At 49.7% G+C, this 19,377-nt stretch overlaps 1 protein-coding gene across 6 annotated transcripts in view; it reads right to left on the reverse strand.

The window, feature by feature from the left end:
* The window catches only part of adgrb3 (adhesion G protein-coupled receptor B3), a 128,671-nt gene that overhangs the window by 45,282 nt on the left and 64,012 nt on the right, over positions 1-19,377 (reverse strand). For all 6 annotated transcript variants that reach the window (XM_081714589.1, XM_081714588.1, XM_035529943.2 and 3 more), the window contains 8 exons: positions 17,454-17,618; positions 16,782-16,883; positions 15,186-15,292; positions 13,787-13,981; positions 12,583-12,651; positions 9,213-9,321; positions 3,520-3,666; positions 1,683-1,758 (listed from right to left, as the gene is read on the reverse strand). In XM_081714589.1, coding sequence (XP_081570715.1) covers positions 1,683-1,758; positions 3,520-3,666; positions 9,213-9,321; positions 12,583-12,651; positions 13,787-13,981; positions 15,186-15,292; positions 16,782-16,883; positions 17,454-17,618 — 970 coding nt within the window. The remainder of the gene's footprint in view (positions 1-1,682; positions 1,759-3,519; positions 3,667-9,212; positions 9,322-12,582; positions 12,652-13,786; positions 13,982-15,185; positions 15,293-16,781; positions 16,884-17,453; positions 17,619-19,377) is intronic.

The raw sequence follows: 19,377 nt of genomic DNA on the forward strand, positions 1-19,377 counted from the left end.
ATCCAATGCAAACTGGCCATAAACATTACAGAGGTCCTGTGCTACAATTTCTTTACGGGAATATGTCCAGAAAGCTAAAACCATTTTTTGATTTTGTCCCTTAAAATCAGATCTGAGTCTCACAACCTTAAGCCTTCACTGTGACCCTAACAGTACACAGTACTGGAAAAAGTCAACATTCGTTATGCACTGAAGAAAAAGTAATCAGCAAAACCAGCACACACTGAAATCAGGCACAGACGTTCTTTGGGTCTGGCCAATGTGTAGATTTAGAAGCCAAAGAGCAGCCATTTGTCTTCAGAGCAGTCTGACAGTTTGAATTCTTGAGATTGAGTGTTTTCATCGCTATTGTATTTTGGCGCTGTGGATGACAAGGAAGTGGGCCTAAACTAAATCCCTGGACAAATTCCCCTGCCCTGGATCTGTCAGACTTGGGAAGGTTATGTTAAAAGTGAGTGACACATTGCTCCCAAAGCTATATCGTATTCATTCAGTATATAGGTGTTTTTTTGGTTTTGGTTGGTTGGTTTTAATTAATTTATTTATTTTCTTTAAACAGGTGAGCGAATGGCCTCGGTGCTGATGCAGGCGGTTGCATCCGAGGACCATCGGATCCGCTCAGCTCGTCTCCACCTGATAGGACAACTTGGGCATGTTTAGTTGGAGATGGATCAGAGGACATTTAGCGCAGCAGTCAATGAAATGAGACACATCTGGGGACAGAAGCCCATTCTCACTGGAGAGTTATTGTTTTGTTTTTTTGTTTTTTTTTTAAAGAGTGCACATTGATTTCACTATATAGTCATAAGCTCATACGGAAATGAAATCCTAGTAGTCTGTATGCAGCCTTCATTTGACGCTTCTCGCCAAGTCACTGTGGACGCTGCAAGCCTGCCGTAATTCATCCCCTGGGTCAGTGGCCCTAAGCAGTATGCAGTGACATTTACATTTATGGTAAAATATGATGCAATTCCATTAGAGCTTACAGTACCAGACACAGATACCTACCAATGTTTGACGACAGCATTGCAGAACGCATTACAAGTGGTACATCTTGGCTTCAATATATATGCACATGGCGGAGGTATGACGCTGGAACCATAATTTAGGGGGAATATGATGCATATGCAAATCGATCCAGAATTCTACACCTTAAATAATCAATAATTCATATTTATGAACCGGATTACTTATGGAAATGGAAATGGTATGTGCATTTGAAGTGTTGCTTGCAAGGACATTTGCATTCGTAATCAGACTTCTTATGAAATAATCAAAGCTAACAAATAAGACATAGCCTGAAATTTATGTTACTTTTAGTACTGTATAACTCACATATAGTCAGATGTTCTTATCTCACCTGTCATCTCTTTAGACAAATTATTTTACACGTTTATTTTCAAAACCAAATCGTACATCTTACATATACATTTCCCCCCCTTTCGCAGCCAAAAAACTTTGTTCTTGTGAAACATGAATAATTTATGAACAATCTCTGTACCTGAGTTGCTGACAGCTCATGTGAGATGCAAGTCTGTATCACATTTCCCATGAGACCAGTGTCTGAGTGAGTCTGATACAGAGGGTGAGGTCATGTGACTAAGCATCTCAGACTACAGAAGCTCCCCCCTTGCAAAGATCATAGTGAAACTTGTCAGAAATTGCCACTTTGAGACACTTACCTTGGGCCAGGTAGGATAAGTCCCAGTGTCTTGTAGAAGACGGTCCCGAGAATAAACACAGGCGAGCCATCCATATCTGGTAAAACAGACGCTGGTCAGATTATGGAACCAGGTCACACGTTATATCATTAGGGACATCTTTATGAGACATGTCTGCTGGAAACAATAACATTTTTAAACTCAATTCACCCTACGCTGAGTAGATGACATTTGTTCCTGCTACACTTTTCCACTTACAGACCCACCAGTCCTGGAATATTTTGAATCTTAAAATACACGAAAACACTCTATGAAATAGCACATAAAACACTCATCCAAGAAAACAATGAAATTAAAAGAAAGAAAATAAAAGGTGTGTTTTATTTTTGCAGTGCTACCTGCCCTCCGTTAGCGGTCATTCGTTTACATTTTTGGGTGCCTGTTTCCCTTTAAAAATCCACCCACATGGCGGAGTGGTTTCGCCAGAGGCGGACGACGTGAGGCCTCTCCCCGCTGGCGTGGAGGCCAGCTGCACTGTCTGCCCTGAGTCTGCTGCAGCCGCGGCGGGTTACGCCGTTAAATCAATTTGCCATTACTCCTCCTTTGATATACTTCAAATAAGACAGATCGCTCCAGTTAACGTTACGTCCAGGCCCTGCGCTGCACCCAGCTCAGACGGCATCGCCCGAAGGCGAGGGAGAATGGGCCTTGGCGTCGAGCGTGTTGAACAACAGAGTTGACCAGCACGGACAGCATGCACTCCGTGCACCTGCCGTTGTGGTGCATGCTTGGTGCAGTCCGTAACGGTCCATAAGTACAGAGACAGTGACCGTTTTTGTTGTTGTTGTTGTTTTGGCTCTGTGACTGAGCAAACTGGACTTGATGTTTTAAATGCATGTTTGGAGCCAAAACCACAAAACATTTATTACCAAATACTATACGCAGTGTATAGCTACATTATTATGCACTGTAATTACACTGTCCTATAGGTTTGACGCTTTAATTATATAAAACCTCTCAACTGATTTTTGAGCTGCTTAATTATGCTTATGACCTACCAGTAATGTGTTGTACCGTTGTAAAAAAACAGCATTTTTATTATGGTGTCTATTTCAGCCAACCACGAGTTATGAAGACAATTTTGGGCATTGGGAGTAATATAATATGCAGCTGCCCACCGATAAAATATATATGAGTTTCCATTTAAATGATAGCTCTTTTTTAGGCAAAATGCTTTTGTTCATTGAACGTAGCATGTGAAATCTGCGCATGGAAATGCATGTTGCTTCTAAGTCACGAGGACACGTTAATGCGAAGGCTACGTTAATAAGAGTGCTGGCGTGTCTCCTTTGCGCTGCGTCTGCCGAAGTGAGATTTATGATGGCTGGGCCTTCTCGTTCTCGTCATTGTGGTGATTTATGCACGAAAGTGGGCAGCCCCTCCCAGCCTCGGGCAGCAAGCTGGTGAATTAACAGGCTCCTTACGTCTCTACATGTGTGCTGATCTTGCTGCAACTGGCTTCTGTTCCATTTGCCTCTTTGGAAAATAAACAAATTTGATCGTCGGTTCATGATCGCCTGACTTGGTTAAATTTAATTCGAGCTCCCGAGTGTCGAAACAGGCATAAAATTGATCGGCTACCCTGGCAGCATCCCTCAAATCATCTTAGCAGGCTAGCGCCGCATTTCTGAAAGGTTTATTCGACGCAGTCAAATTACATCTAAGGACACCATCGGCGCCAAGAGCTGGGCTCTTCCTCGGAGACGGGGGAATGAATTCGAGGCTGCTAGATGACGAGGGCAGAATAAATGAAGCGCCGTTCCGACGTTGCCACGCCTGCCTCCTCTCTTTCGCGTACCTGCGTTTTGGGGGACGAAGACACCTTTGGGGATGACCACTTTGTCCTCTGAGTTCCTCGCCCAGTCCACCATACCCTTGCGGCCCTTCATGGGGAAGTTAATGTCAGTCATCACCGACACGGCAGGGAGCCTCTGGATGCTGGCCACTGAGGATTTGAAGAGACGGCGGTGTTAGAAAAGTTAACGCGTGCCGGTTTGGGCTTTTCTGTGTGCTTTAACTCTTAGCAGGAAGGTCTGCCTGTCACTAGAGTGAGATTTTATATATATATATATATATATATATATATATATATATATATATAGAGAGAGAGAGAGAGAGAGAGAGAGAGAGAGAGAGAGAGAGAGAGAGAGAGAGAGAGAGAGAGAGAGAGAGGCTTGTAAAGACATGCAGTGAAACCTGCAAAACAAAGGCGTCTCTTGGGGCGACCTGTACAGAAAGGATAAGGGTTACTACATCTGTGCTGCCCTTGTTAGGTGGAAATAGACAGATAGGTATATCTGAGAAATTAAGGAGATTCGAGGGGCTTTGTAAACAGCCGATGTGAAGAACTGCTGAACTGCTGCAGTCATGTCGCGGTGTGCGCATCATAACAACATAACATGCTGTCTGCTCAGGGAGCTGTGATTAGTGACCATTTCCTTCTCTGGTGATTTCTATTTAATGCTACACACTTTAGTGCTATATTTTAAGTACTTAAATTGTGTATAGTATGTTTTTTTGGCCAATATATATCTAATATTACCAGGATTATACATAAATACCTGATATATGAAAAGAATAACCATATATCTAGAACAGCGCTACACTGAGAACTTGCTTTCATCGCAGACATTGTTTTAAAGAAAGGCGTATTAGGGCAACGATTTGAACTCTGACAAGTCAGCCCTCCCTGTTATATCATCAGCCGTGGCGACCCAGTCGCGTTTTCACGACAGGCGTCACGTCCTTGAAGACCTGTGAAGGTCATGCAGCGCGAGGCGCGCAGGAGGGGCGGGTCCGCGAGCGGCTCGGCCAATCCCGTTAGCGGTAGCCGAGGGCGTCTCGTGGGCGGCGGATGGCTCGATGGCGGCGCATCCTTGCGTGGCGTTTTGGCTCAGCTCTGAAGGGGGTGGGGTGGATTTTGTTGTGAAGATTGCAGAGCCAGTGGCAGCTGCCCTCCTCCCCCTCGCTCCTCGCAGAGCTGTAAGCCGTTCCCGGCGTACGCGGGACCGACCTCCCTCGTCTGCAAAAGCCGTCGATTTGCTGTGCCGCTTTGGAGAGTCCTCGAAACGTTCTGCGGTAGGAGCCTTTAGAGCGCTTTCGCGTACGGGCGGCGAACGATAAAGCGTTTGCGCGCCAGAGTGACTTGGCTCGAACAGCTCCAGTCAGAGCAATGGTGAGTCGCCATAAAATGTTCCCTGATATTTATGGCGGGCCATCATGCACCTGTGATGTAGGAAAGGCCTATTTCCGCTGCTGGGCGCATGAAATGGCCCTGGAGTGAGAATGAGTGTAGTATTATAAATACTTACCCCTCCAGCACAGTGTCAGCACACAATTACACGATAGCATGCTAATTAGCACAATGCTAGTGGTTCCTTCTGGTCCACTGCTGTAAGAGCTTGTTTAGAGAGTGGTGTATGACAATGTAGCATAAGTTTGTGTGTGTGTGTGTGTGTGTGTGTGTGTGTGTGTGTGTGTATGTGTGTGCGCAGCGTAATTGACAGGGGGCTCGTGGTGTGCACTGAGGCTTAGGTGAAGATGGTTTAACAGCAGGCATAAAATCACAGGGTGGGAGGAATGGTACTGTGCGCGCGCGCGTGTAATGGGTGGCTGGCACCGCCAGCTGCTGTTTGCGGCAGAGTGTTAGTCACAGGGCATATTGTGTGGCACCACAGGGGGGGTGCGGGGGGGGGGTGGAAATGAGGGGAGAAGATGGTGGGTGAGAAGAAGACTTTAAATACCATCCGTGAGCCAAGTAGGGAACCACAAAGAGCTCATTCCTGCCTTAGAAGAACGTTAAAAGAGGTAAAATCAAAGCCTTATTTCCTCTAGTCGCCTAGTCTGTGTACCCCCCCCCCCCCCCCCCCCCCCCCCCCCGCAAACGTCTGGAGTGCACGGTCTACAGTTACTGCATAATGGGGCTATTGTTTATATGGAAATGCTGTATGACGCTGATTCGTTTAGCGCTAATTTCATATGTGTGTGATAGCCACGGGGTCATGACCTTTGCCCGTCCTCTTCCAGTCTAAGCAAACTGTGGCGATGTCAAAAATGACAACAGGGTGATCAATTTTTGAACGCTGCTCACGGAAAAATCGACTTTTCTGACTTCCCATTGTTTTTGTTTGCAATTTTGAGTCGCATATACGCAAGTCCACAGCAAGGATAACCCAGTTGCCTGGTTCAGGTGTACATGCAGAGGCCACCCAGCAACTGTGCACCCTGGGATCTTGGCGGTGACGACCTGCTGGCGAAGCAACATTTGCGGATCCACCGATGCGCTCCAGATATTCCCGAAGGTGGTTTTGTGGGCGAGACAAGTTATTACAGATCGCGAGATGTCTTTCTGTTTGCTGGTCTCTTCTGACAGGTTCGGATGCCAAAAGTTGTGGTTTTTCTAGTGTTGGCTTTGTGAAACGGGACCTGGCCTGACCCCCTTCTTATTGATATGGGAGTTTTTATAAACCCGGAACCCAAACGTGTGTGCCTTCACTGTTCTCGTCACAAGCAGGTCCGGCTCTCTGGGCTTCCAGCGCGAACTCCTCTTGGGGTCCAAGGAGAGCGGTACGAGCGGACGAGACCATTCCGGCCCATCAGGACTCTTTTGTGCAATCGAACGTCGCTGGAACATCACCGCACCAGCCACCATTTACCCAGCGTCAGAGACAGAGCCTGAGCAGTTAAAGGCGCTTGACCGGAGTCGGGGCGAGAGGAGAGCGCAGTCAGGTGACAGAAGCACTTTATTGCCATTTCATAGGGGCTCCATAAATTGGGCCAGAAATAATGCGGCAATATCTTCCGGTGCCAGACTGCTTCTGTCCGGCCCGGCCCGGCCCGGCCCGGCGCCAGTGTTTTGTCCTTTTAATCAAAGGTAGCGAACGCAGGCTGCAATAGAAGCATATTTAACATGCAGAATATGTCGAGAACGCCGGCGCTGCTCAGATCCGTAATAAATCAATAGGGATGACCTTTTTTCCTTTGAAGTAAGGTAGAATGACATTTTTACATTTGTGCAGCTTTTGCGTATTTGCGCTTATTTAAAAAAAAAAAAAAAAAAGGTGTTATCTGACTTCTGACACATTCTCTGTATGATTACACGGTACTTGGGATAATGTGTTGGGAACGCGGTCGGACCGTGTTGTCAGACATCCCAGTCGCACGACTCCCGAAACGCGAGCCCGTATTCTTGCCTCGGCGCTGACCTGTGAGCATTTCAAGCCTAATGCACTGCTTTGATACAATATTCTCATGAAAAAACCATCTGGCCCAGCAGCTGCCTTCATTCCTGCACTCCGCACGAGACCGTACACATAACCATTACCATATCAATGGCCAGCGACTGAGGTATTTGATTTGAACTCAATGGAATTTCCCCATGGCTTTGGGTACTAATGTTGAAGTGCCGCCATTGGATTCCTGCTCAGAGATACGCCTGTCCTGTCCACCCGGACACAAGGCCTGGGCACGCAGCGCACCATCCACATCCGGCTGTCCCAGCGTTCGCTCCCCGAATCCGCTCAAGTTCCGGAAGAGCAAGAGTTTTTGGCTGCACTACGATTTTTGCGGCCGCTATAGGTTAAGGCCACGCGTTCCAGTTTTGTTCACCTGGTAGCTCATAAAACCCGTGTTAGGTTTTCTACAAGAAAGGTATTATGCATGCCTTGAGGTTAAACAAGCAAGATATCCACAAGGTGTAATTTCTATAATGTATTTCTATCCCAGTTGGCATCGCAATAGTTAGCACAGACACAAATACTTAGAAACGTCATCACCGGCACACCCAAGAATAATCAGCATCACTGTAGATTTGGGTAGGTACTAACCACTGCACACTGGGAACACCCCACGAGACCTGCCGTTTTGGAGCTGCTCTGGCCCAGTCATCTATCCATCACAATTTAGCCCTTGCCAGATTCTTTCCTGCTTCCAACACATCAACTTCAAGAACTGACTGTTCACTTGCCGCCTCATATATCCCGCCTCCTGACAGGTGCCACTGTAACGAGATAATCAATGTTACTCACTTCACCTGTCAATGGTTTTAATGTTGTGGCTGATCGGTGTATGTATTATGTCTAATACAGACGGATCTGTGCAGATTTACCATATTGTACATCATGGATTTAATGCAAACAGACTTCGCTATATAAAGCACTGTCAAAATAAACCAAGTTATAACGTAGAAACCTGCTTTCTCCGACAATTAACGCATGGATTCCCCCGAATCTCAGTGACGCTTTAAAGAAATCTCACCCCCTTATATCACATGCAGCTTTAACTAACAGGGAGCTGACAAGTATGTGTATCGCACTGTGATTGGTAGGGCTGCAGGCATCGCTCAGGAGAACCGGAAACAACGGTAACAACCCTCTCCAACGACACTGTGTTTGCACCTCCGAAATCAGGGTCAAGAGCTCAAGATTGCAGCTCCTCTTTATCTTAAATGGACAATTTTCATCATCTGTGACTGAAATGACTGAATGATACAGGCCAGCAGCCTCTCAGAAGTGTCAGTTCCAGGAGGCAGTTCATCTCTCCGTCGGAGTCTAGACTGCACCCACAAATGCAGAGAAAAGCGAGACGCTCCGGCCACGCTGACACTGGATTTCAAACCGATCCACGTCCCAAGGCTGACAGAGCCGCGTACAGACATACGTGTGTGTGCAAGTGAGTGTGTGAATGTGTGTGTGTGTATGTGCAAGACAAGTCCGAATGGGCCCATGTGCGGTACATTTAGACACAGCCAGAACAAATTAGTCCATATTTGTCAGGACTCTGTGTTGAATTCACCTTTCTTCTGTTTAGTTCTATAAACAATACAAAACACTTGGACCTAGATTGGAAGCCTCCTGTTTACAAAGTCACGCATTTCCGTTTTTATTGACGCGTTTTGTGAACTGCATCGGATATATGTTTGCAAGACTCAGCCTGAGAGAGCACACCAAACAGAGGCTCTGATGTAGAGAGCAAAAGCTGGAGTGGAGACCAACTGGAGCTAACCAGACTGAAGTCAAACTAGCCCTAAACAAAGGTGCGTAGCGCGTGGACTCTCTGAAATCTAGTGTTGTCATAGGAATTTAGCAGACTAAGTGGAAAGAGCTTGATTTTAATTAACATTATCGATTGGCTCTTTTGTGACTCCTCCTCCCGGTCCATGCCCATTTATCTTCCCTTACTGATAGTAAACAGAATTGACATTCTGGGTGGCTAGGAGCAGCCCGATGTGACAAATCATCACCGACGCAGGGGTTCAGCTACATAAAGTGTAACACTTCTTAATATCCCCTAATTTGTGTATAATTTAAAATGTATCATTTATAATTAGTTCATAATTAAGTTTTCAAGTTCTAAACAAAATCTGAAACCGATGACGCTCCAGCGTGTCATTTAACGTGTTTGTTCAAGTAAGATTGCCATGTAATAAATGGGAAAAGATTTCATGGCCACTGTCAAATATTCAAAAGCGTGGGGGCTATTTAAAGGGCTCACCCAGGTTTCCGGTCATCAGGTAGGCGTTGTGGAAATCCTTCATACCCAAGCCAACAATGTGAATGAACTCCTCAATGACCTGCATCAGCTCCACTGAACCGGGGTAGATCTGAGAAAGCGAGAGAGTGAGAGAGAGAGAGAGAGAGAGAGAACCAGTTACAGTCATTAATTTATTTTAAGCTTTCAGTACAGTTCAGCATTAAGCTGCAGTATTTTTTAGGATCACTTTGTTTTCCACCCCTGCGTCCCAGACACAGTGATTCAGTGATTACTGGAGCTCAAGTACAGAACATCAGCTTTCATGTCTACAGCTTTTTGAATTGTGGGATGTTACTGGTGGGGTTTGTGTTTTCCCACGAGTCATCCCGTCTGGTGACAGTAAGAACTTTATGGATTGTAACGAGCAAGCGGTCCATGCTTGGGTCATCACGTTCGACGCCGGACGCAAACCGCTGTGGCGCGGAACTGGGACTTCAAAAGTGCTGACGTAATAACCTCTTCTTCAGACGCCAGGCTTCCATTTTAGCATCAAAGCCTGTAATATCGCACCCGTGTAAGGGTGACACGCTTTCCTGGTCCAACTTGATTCCCAATCAAGCTTTTATACTTCAGCACGCTCCCTGCCCGCCTTCGTAACATCAGTCAGATCCTTTCTTGGGGCAGTCTGCCCCCACGGCTGTCCGCCTGACAGTTCAGCCCTTTGAACAGACAGGGCCATATTGAAGAGCGATTGCACAGGGCACCGTGACCAGCCATGGGGACTAGCCATCAGTGTCAGAACAAATGTTGGCTGAGACATTCAGGGCAGGGTGCCCCACACACCCACACCTAACCACCTAACACACATACACATGCACGCACTTGCCCACATAAACAGATACGCAGTATCCAGCACACACACACACTCACACACACACACACACACACACACACACACACACACACACACACACACACGGCCTGTCGCTGCACCTGTCCTCTCCTCAGTCAGTACCAGCCCCGGCCCGGCTAATCCAACCATTGACCTTCGCCTGATTGGGTCCCGCTATCTGCGTCTGCCATCGTGCTGAAACGCCTCCAAGACGCCGCAAGGCGCGGGCTGCAGGCCGGCGCCAGACCGGGATCTGTGCACACCCCCGTCCAGCACACGCTCTCCGTCTAAGCTTTGGCTGGACGCTTCTCATGCAGTCACCGATGGCGGACCTGGACTGGACGCACATCGACGAACGGCCTGTCCTCCGCATGTGTTAACCAACCGTGTCCAATCCCACGTCACCAAAGTAGCTGTCTGTAAGAAGTCTGAGCGTCATAAACCTGGGGTTAAACATCTAATCTCATGAATGTCCGGGCGTCTTAGAGGTGGAATGCTACGCTGTGTCAATTAATGCACTGTTCATGCCTATAAACCAACAACAAAGCACATTGAGTTCGATAATCATATTTATTGAGTTTCATATGTATTACGTTGTCCAGACTAAAACTTAACGAAATCAAACCCAGCTCTGATTCTAAGATGTTGACGATTATGGGTTACAGGGAGACATAACAGTTGGGTTACATTGTTTTCTACAGTCGGTTAAGACGCAGCGATAAGCCAAACCTTGATGGCAAGCAGTTAGCAGGAACGAGCCGCCGCTGGAGCTGCAAACCTGTCCTTTTCTTTATTCCTAATCTCCGAGAAGTCTGCAAGTCATAGACTGCAGGTCGGGCATCTCATCTCATTCGTATCGTGCCTGCAGGCCAAATGGCTCAACAAAATGAAAGCAGGAACATTAACTGGCACATGATGTGCCACGGCACTGGCAGCTATCAAATTAGCATCATCGTCAATAGAAAGAAAAAAAAACCTTAATATGAATCCAGACCACATCTGAACCCTCTTACCCAACCGCAAACTCAGTGAACTCAAAGTCACTGGGTAAACACACACACACACACACACAGACACAGAGAATAGGACTGAGTGACATTCAATAATTAACGCCCACAGTGAGGAGCTGAACCACAGCTGAGCTATAATATATAATGATGCCGCAGGCTGGGAGACTCAGTCTAGGGTGCGGGGGGGGGGACCTGTCTGAGGTGCGGGGGTTGCAGGGGGGTGCAGTTTCGGTCTGGGGTAGAGAAAGACTCTGTCTCAGGCACTGGGAGTGCAGGTTAAACAGGAACTTTGTTATTAGGTGCAGATTACAGAGTGATAACTGCATTACATTGCTGTCCACTGTTAATGTGCAAACCTCTTTCGCTAAAGAACAGACTTCACAAAGTGAAGAATCCAGACCCCTGACAGGAAACGCCGGGGCTGGGGTCTTGGGGGTGGCGAGGAGAAGACAGGCCAGATGGACGAAGTTAAATTGCGCAAAGTAAAACACAGTGACCTTCGAGTTCCACATATTGCCAGGTGATCTTTTCATGGCAGCAATTTGCTTCCAGCGGCAACAGGGGTTCCCCAGACGTCCTCGGCGATTAGCGAGGCCGGGGAAGGCTTGTGGTGGTGGGGGAGTGCAGAACGTGACTGGAACGGGCCCGGCCGAACGCCGGCCCTCCTAGATTTTCACAGTGCGGGCATTTTAAATAAAAGCCCCGCGGCGCCTCTTTGCTCAACACGGTGCCGAGAGGCTAATTTCGACTGTTGCGCTGAAGACCTTTCCTAGTCAGAGGCCACATTCTCTTTAGAGTCTTTTAGCTGTAACACCGCCGCCTTTCTGCTGTACAAGCGACTTCGCGCGAGTAAAGAGCCCTGAAAGCTGCTTACGTTGGACTGGCAGCGACCCCGTCCTCTGCGGTACACGAAGCCTAAGAGGCATTAGCGTTTGAGACATAGAGAGGGGGGAGTTTGGGGGGGCGCTTCAGTTAAATACAGTCGATCTCGTTTGCCTCTGCTGATGTATGTGGCTTGGCTGTGCTCAGATTCCTTTGGATGATTTAAGAGAGAAAGAGTCAGAGAGAGAGAGAGAAGAGACAGAGAAAGAGAAAGATGTGGCATTATCAAAGCCAGACAGCGCCTCAAACGGACATGTGCCGCCACTGATGCTGCCACCTAGTGGATGCTATCGGGCACTGCAGCTCTCCGTCTTGGCAAGCAACAGGGCCAGGCAGGCAGCATCTAACAGGGAGCGGAACGCCACACAATCCCCCTCCTTGACCCACCCGTCCCTCTCTGGCACCAGCAATCGATCGGGCCGCAGCAGCCCCGCCCTGGCCCGCGTCCCTTCTGCCCGAACGCCGCGGGCCCCGTAAGTCCGGCCGTAACTAGGCGACTCGTGCCAGAGGTGGAGATCACGCGGCGGACGGCGGGGGGCGGGGTGCATTTCCTCAGAAGGACACAGAAGCTGTTGCATAGGTGCCGAGGGCTTGGCACCGCGCTCACCTGCTGGGCGTCTTCCCATTCGTCTCGGTTCTCTTCCTCCAGGAGATTACTGATGATCTGAAAGAAGTTCTGCACAGAGAGAATAAGAAAAAAAACCCAACAAAAAAAACGGATGTCATTAGGCCCAGACCGAAATCAATAGGACATTTATATTGCTATTACATATAACTGTCCATCTCCGGCTGGCACTGTTTACACGCCCGGAATGACATTAAATACAATTTCTTGTATATATTGTCATTAATAAGAAGCAATATACACGCATTCTGTTTGTGTTGGAATGAAGATGTATAGGCAGGCAGACGGAATCGGAGCACAGAGTGCACCAATTAGTCTGCTCTGTTCCTCCACAAAATTCATTAGCACAAAGTTCCCATCCTGCAGGTGCTCCTTGAATAGGCACAAACACACACACGCACACACACAGTTTCCTGCATAACGAGGCTCTCTCTCCTGCTGTCTAAACACATTCTGTCTTGAGCAGTTATGGCGAGAATGATGGAATCTGTCAGGTTGCATCAGGAGCAAAATGCACCCAGACGACTACCAGCCTTCCCCCTTATTCCTCACACCCAACCCCCAACTCGTGCTTCCTGTCCAGAAGCTGGGAAGTGCAGGGGACGTGATGGGCGTCCTTGAAACGCGCCCCCATCAGAGCCGGGCGCTAACGGGGCGAGCTGTCCAGCCGGGCTTTCTCCTCCTCCTGATGGCGTTAAGTCAGAGGGACCCAGCACCCCTTCCTTTTTCCCTCAGATGCTTGTGCTCCCTATCCCTTTAGCACCGTGCTATGTACACACACACACACACACACACACACACACACTCACACACACACTCCCGAACATAATCCATGAAAATTCTATTTACAGCGGCACAGGCCTCGGGAGCCTTACGACAATGAAGCAGTTTTGGCGGATTGAGAGGAACCCGCTGCACAGACACAGAGGCCCAGCAATAGGGACACTCTTATCAGCAGCAGGGGCACGCCGCTGAAATCCCATAAGCTCTCCGTGAAGGAGAGCAAGATAGCCATCAACGCGCACGCACGCACGCACGTTGTTGTTTTTTTTCCCATGCATCACTATACGGAAGCCTCGCTAATGACATGGGTTTCGTTTAAAGTTTTTTGTTTTGTTTTGTTTTTAAAAAGGGCAAAATTTTGGTTCTATCTAGAGACGTCGAGCGTCGGGGACGCTGCCCTTACCTGCACGTCGTCGGAGGACGGCTCGTAGCTGGCCCTCTTAAACGTGTCTGTGACGTTGCGCAGGATTTCCACGGAGGACAGCAGGTCGCCGGCGTAGAAGTTGCGCCTCTGGGTGAGATCCAGCAGGACTTTGGTGACCTGGGACATGCCATCTCCTGCCAGGTTCCTCTGGCCCTTGGCAAGGTGCCCCTGGACCTGCAGAGGGGTGCAGAGGGGAGAACGTGGGTTCCGAGCCAATCCGAGCGGCGGGACCACACTCGGAGAACGCCGCGAGCTCAGAGATGCTCTAGTCGATACGTAATGTGAGGAAGGTCGCGGAAATTGTAACTGGCCACATCCTCGCTAGCGTACGACCTCTGGCATCTGGTGATGCGCGAGGCCACGCGGAGGCGGCCGGGGGAGGGACAGAGCGCCACGGGGAGGCGATCATTCGTTCTTAGGCCGTAATGCGCGGGTCTGAGCTGTGCATCACTTGCGTCATTTAACAGAAGCTGGCTAGGAGCCACAGAGCATCAGTGCAAATGAGATCAGACTGACAGTGCATTTCCTGAAAAGAATCTAGCAGGTTTAAAGGGAAAAAGCACCCCCCCACGCACGTGCACACACATCCACATGCACACACCCACACACCCACACACACACACCCATTATGCAGAACTCGTTCAGAGTGCGAGAGCCATGCACAGGCAGGCTCCAGGTGCAGAAGAGGAGGGACTCGTCCATTAACTAGGTAGGAAAATTGCGGCATTAACGTTCTAATTCGCTTTCCCTCTGTTGGTGGTGGCGCTTTCATCACTGTGGCTTTGGGGTGGGTGTGTGTGTGTGTGTGTGTGTGTGTGTGTGTGTGTGTGTGTGTGTGTGTGTGTGTGTGAGTGAACATGTGCTTGTGTAGTGGAGGGCTGTTAAGGTGGCGGGGGGTGTTTATGGTACGCCAGAGATGGGGGGGCAGAAAGGAGAGAGAGAGTGAGAGAGAGAGACAGAAAGAGCGAGGGACAGAGAGAGAGAGAGAGGGGCAGAGAGAGAGAGAGTGAGGGGGAGAGAGAGAGAGTGAGGGGCAGAGAGAGAGAGAGTGAGGAGGAGAGAGAGAGAGAGTGAGGGACAGAGAGAGAGAGAGCGTGAGGGGGAGAGAGTGAGGGGGAGAGAGAGAGAGAGTGAGGGGCAGAGAGAGAGAGTGAGGGGCAGAGAGAGAGAGAGAGGGGCAGAGAGAGAGAGAGTGAGGGGGAGAGAGAGAGAGGAAGGGGGAGAGAGAGAGAGGAAGGGGGAGAGAGAGAGGGGTAGAGAGAGAGAGCGAGGGGGAGAGAGAGAGAGAGAGCGAGGGGCAGAGAGAGAGAGAGAGAGAGCAAGAGAGCGAGCGAGAGGCAGAGAGAGGCCGTGCCGAGGAAGCTGACTTTGCACCTACTGATTGCTGTAAGTATCTGTATTCATTTGCGATGCACCGAGCGTAGCTCGGCCGCTCCCAGTAGGCAACCCCGCGGTGATCCAGAGAGCAGCGTCGACTAGTGGTGCCTGCCAATGATGAGAGAGGGAGAGAGAGAGGGAGGGAGACAATGGAGGGAAAGAAGGAGAGCATGGAGGGAGCGAGAGGAAGAGAACAGAGTGAGAGAGAAAAAGGCAGCGACAAGAAAATGGGGGCACCGGCAAGGCAGGGAGAGTGATTGGGCAGTGGACATAGAGGCAGAGCGCGCAAGAGTGGCGAGGAAAGAGAATATACGAGTAAGTGGTGTGATGCAAGGAGAAAACATGGAAAGAGAGAGAGAGAGAGAGAGAGGGGGGGGGGGGGATTTAGTCGTGTAATCCATTTTTTGTTCCTTTCTCTCGTTTCGCTTGACAACCCACACATCTTTCTATACTGTAAGAGAAACACTAGGAAAGCCTTCATTCTCAGGTCCCTCTGCTACTGAATCACACAGACAGCACATGACGGTACACTCACACACAGCGGCCGCTGTGCACGCTCGGGATCATATACCAGCCTGTTCTGTGACTGGAGAGCTAGCCCCGCTCACGTGGATGGGCCATATCCTGCCAGGCCGCCCACTCGCCGGACACGCATCGACCCGCCGTGGGGCGAGGCATGGGGAGCCGGGAAGGCGGGCATCATGCCAGCCTCCCGCCGTTGCCCGCGTGGGCTCCGTTCCCCGCGTGGTCGGCGGCGACCACTGCACCCCAATTCCCCCCCCCCACCCCCCACCCCCGCATGCCCCTAGGCCTGGCCTGCCGCCCCACTGCCAGAGGCACCGCGGCGCCGGATCAAAGAGATGCACCCTGGGTAGTCCCCGCTGAGCCATGTACCTCACTTCTCGCACACAAAACACACACACTCCCTCCGTGCGGGTGGAGCTGCAACCGTACACGCGTAGGAGAGCTTAAACGCGGGGATACGGGTACGCGCGCACACACCGGGGGAGCGTAATCTGCTTAGGCGCGAGTCACACCTGGGCTGCCCGTCGTTATCTCCGGGTCCGCCCCGACCTCCTCTTTCGCCCCGTTCCTGCTCGCTCAAGGAGACACAACTACAGTGGGCGGAGGGTGGTGTTGGGGTTGGGGGTGGAGAGATAGTGCCAGGGTCTCAGAGGGGGCCTCTCAGATAGAGAGGCTGGCTCCAGATAGCACGCAAACGCCGGAGAGCGAGCGTCCCGACAGCCGAGCAGAGCCGAGCTTAAGCAACCGGAGAGTGGAATGGGAACCACCCGCACCGCCCTTTTATTCCCGCCCCATCTTGTGAGGAGGCGGAGCTATGCAAACGAGAGGGATTCTCCAGTCACACAACTTAGAGTACAAATGTTTTCTGAGGGGGGAAACACACACACACACACACCACCAACAAATAACACAATACCCGAGCCCTGATCTGAAGGTGGCACCACCCTGACAAGCGCCCCACGCGCTTTGTATGTTTTAAGGGGCCCTTCACTTTTAGACTGCCGTCGCGTTCCCCAGGACCCTGGCGGTCGCACCCGTTACTGATCAAAGTGTCCTGTGTTTGTGCCTTTACCTGTGGCATTGGGTGGGCACCTGTTGAAGGCCAGCTCCCCAGACGGTGTTCTCCTCCACAGCATGGACACGGCGTAGTCCTCGGGACAAATCTCGTACGGAGCTGCAGCCCGGGGGACAGAGAGGGCAGGCTTAAATCGGGCTCGGCCCTCGCCGCTTCGCGCCGATCGTTACGCTCAGAGCTTCCCCCTTCGCATCCGCCAAGGTTCTCTCCATTCAGTTACTACCAAACCGTAATATCCGAGTAACAGGCTGAAGTTCGATTCCACCGTATTAAGGGTGGGGGGGATGTGCAGAGACATCACTGTGTTTCGCGCCACGCCTTCGAACGTACATATCTGCAGGCATGCGGCCATATTTGTTTTGAACTCGTTACAAAAAACAAAACAAAACTGTAGTTTGCAAACCAATTAATTATCCATTAAGAAAGCAAGGAGTAAGGAAGTAGCGCAAGCTCTACTTTCAAAATGCTCGCATTAGCTGTGTGGGCACACACACCTCCCACCGGGCTGTTTCATAAATAATAGTCCATGCCAAGCACCGGTACGGCTCTCCGAAAGAAGAGAGGGATCACGGTCATGTTCTGGCTTCCTGTCGGGCTGCACTCCCCCTCCATCCGGCCCCGTTTTCCGCCCGATCGGACCCTGGACGCCCCGGTTAGCGGCGAGGTTACCTGGGCAACGCTGCTCGCTGCACTTGCGCACCTCCTCGGCGGTGCCGTCGCACTGTTGCCCGGTGGTGGCCAGGCCCTGGCACACGCGAGCGCGCCGCTGCCAGCCGCCGTCGCATGACTTCGAGCAGCCGCTCCACGGGCCCCACGGGTTCCACTGCCCGTTTGCTGAGACACACACACACACACACACACACACACACACACACACACACAGAGGTGAAGGAAGCTGGAAAGGGAAGCCGCTGCCGCACACGTGGGCTCCGCCTCCCGCTGTTCAGGCGGTTCAGCTCATGGACGTTATCCAGGCAGGCTTCGGGACGTGCCGCCCAAGCTCCGCGAGTGATGGGATGGCATGACGCACTGTGAAATCAACTCATTTGCAGAGGTGAAGGAGAGCATTTAAATTAGCATTTAAGTGGCTGTATCTTTATTTTTTTTAGTTTTCTTACTTTTTCCCACTCCCCTCCAAACACCCGGGTGGTTTACGGTACCCGGATACACGGTAAAAAGAGGTGTTTGGCAGAACTTTTGCTTGGTTTAATTAATAAAAATCATTATGATGACATTTGTGATAATCAGATATATGCATCCTTTTTATGAGCAAGAGAGACTCCCTGGCAACTGTGGCAGTAATTTCTCTCGCTTTGCCAATATTAAAACGCATTTTATGGTAAAGGTTCGAAAGGTAGCCGCATGGTTTATGGCATTTTAATGAACGGCATAAAATCCCGCGCCGGGGAAAAAAAAAAAAAAACAGATGGTCCCGCTCAGCGCCTTAATAAATCGCAAAACCGTCAGCCTGAAAAGGTGCCACGACCACGTAAAAAGGGAGACCGGTCTGGTCCAAACTGACCAGAGGTTAGTTCTCCTCTTTGGGCCGCACGGCCAGGGATGAACAAGAGTCGGGGAAGCTGAGATCCAGGGTCTAGGCAGGAAAACAGGAAATGGCATGGCGGCACCAAACGAGGTCGCCCCGTTTCCACAGAGAGGTCACCCCGACTTTGAACTGCGTTAAGAGTGCAGCAGCCCTGCATATGTCTCTTGGGGATGTTTAGGCCGGTTCCTCAGGGTTTGCTGGGCTGTGTGGCTTCCGCCGTATGCTTTAAATTTCCATTTTATGTCCCTTAAACTGTGGGCAATATATGAATATAAATGTCTCTGCTGCGTTTGACCTTATTTGTGGCAGCTCCCTATTCACACAGGCAGCACAAACTTAAACGGCATCTTCTGGAAGCAGTCTGGTCCATGCTACGTGTTTCCCAAATTAACTTACTAAGTCACGTTGGTGGTCTCGGGTCACTTTTTTCGAATAACTGCAAGCGGTCATTTATACTGTGGCTTTATGCGTAATATAAATAATGAAATTCTAATATAATGTTTACTTCACTGAGGCATTAACATAAATGTGTTATTTTTGACAATGTTAACAGAGTCTACTGCACAGGAGATATAGTAAACTACCTGATACCTTTATGAATTAAGGATGTATGAATTAATATTTGTCTGTATGCGTAAAACATATAATTACTACAGACTCACTGTATTAGTCTTGCACAGTGGCCTCATATACTAAAAAGCCTATAAGAATTGCATAAATAAATACACAGTATAGAACTAGCGCTTATATTTCGGCTTGTATAGTTCAAATAGCTCGTAGAGTTCAATCGTGTAAAAATGTCTGCGTTTTATAAACACATAGTGTGTAAGTCATGATCGTATAAAGACCTCCACCCACTTTACTGGGAGTTTACTGGGAATTTTTAACCTGAAACACTTATTAACTAGAAACACCTTCTACAGTTGGCAACGAGCGTCCATCTGTTGCCACGCACAGGTTGCATTAGCCGTCCGCCTACTCTGCCTTAACGGCCAGTTTCTGACTACAGGGCTGCCGGTGGCTGGCTGGCTGGCTGGCTGTCTGGCT

Source organism: Electrophorus electricus, chromosome 5 (assembly GCF_041902795.1).
Source record: "Electrophorus electricus isolate QZ-2024a chromosome 5, ASM4190279v1, whole genome shotgun sequence".
Classification (NCBI taxonomy): domain Eukaryota; kingdom Metazoa; phylum Chordata; class Actinopteri; order Gymnotiformes; family Gymnotidae; genus Electrophorus; species Electrophorus electricus.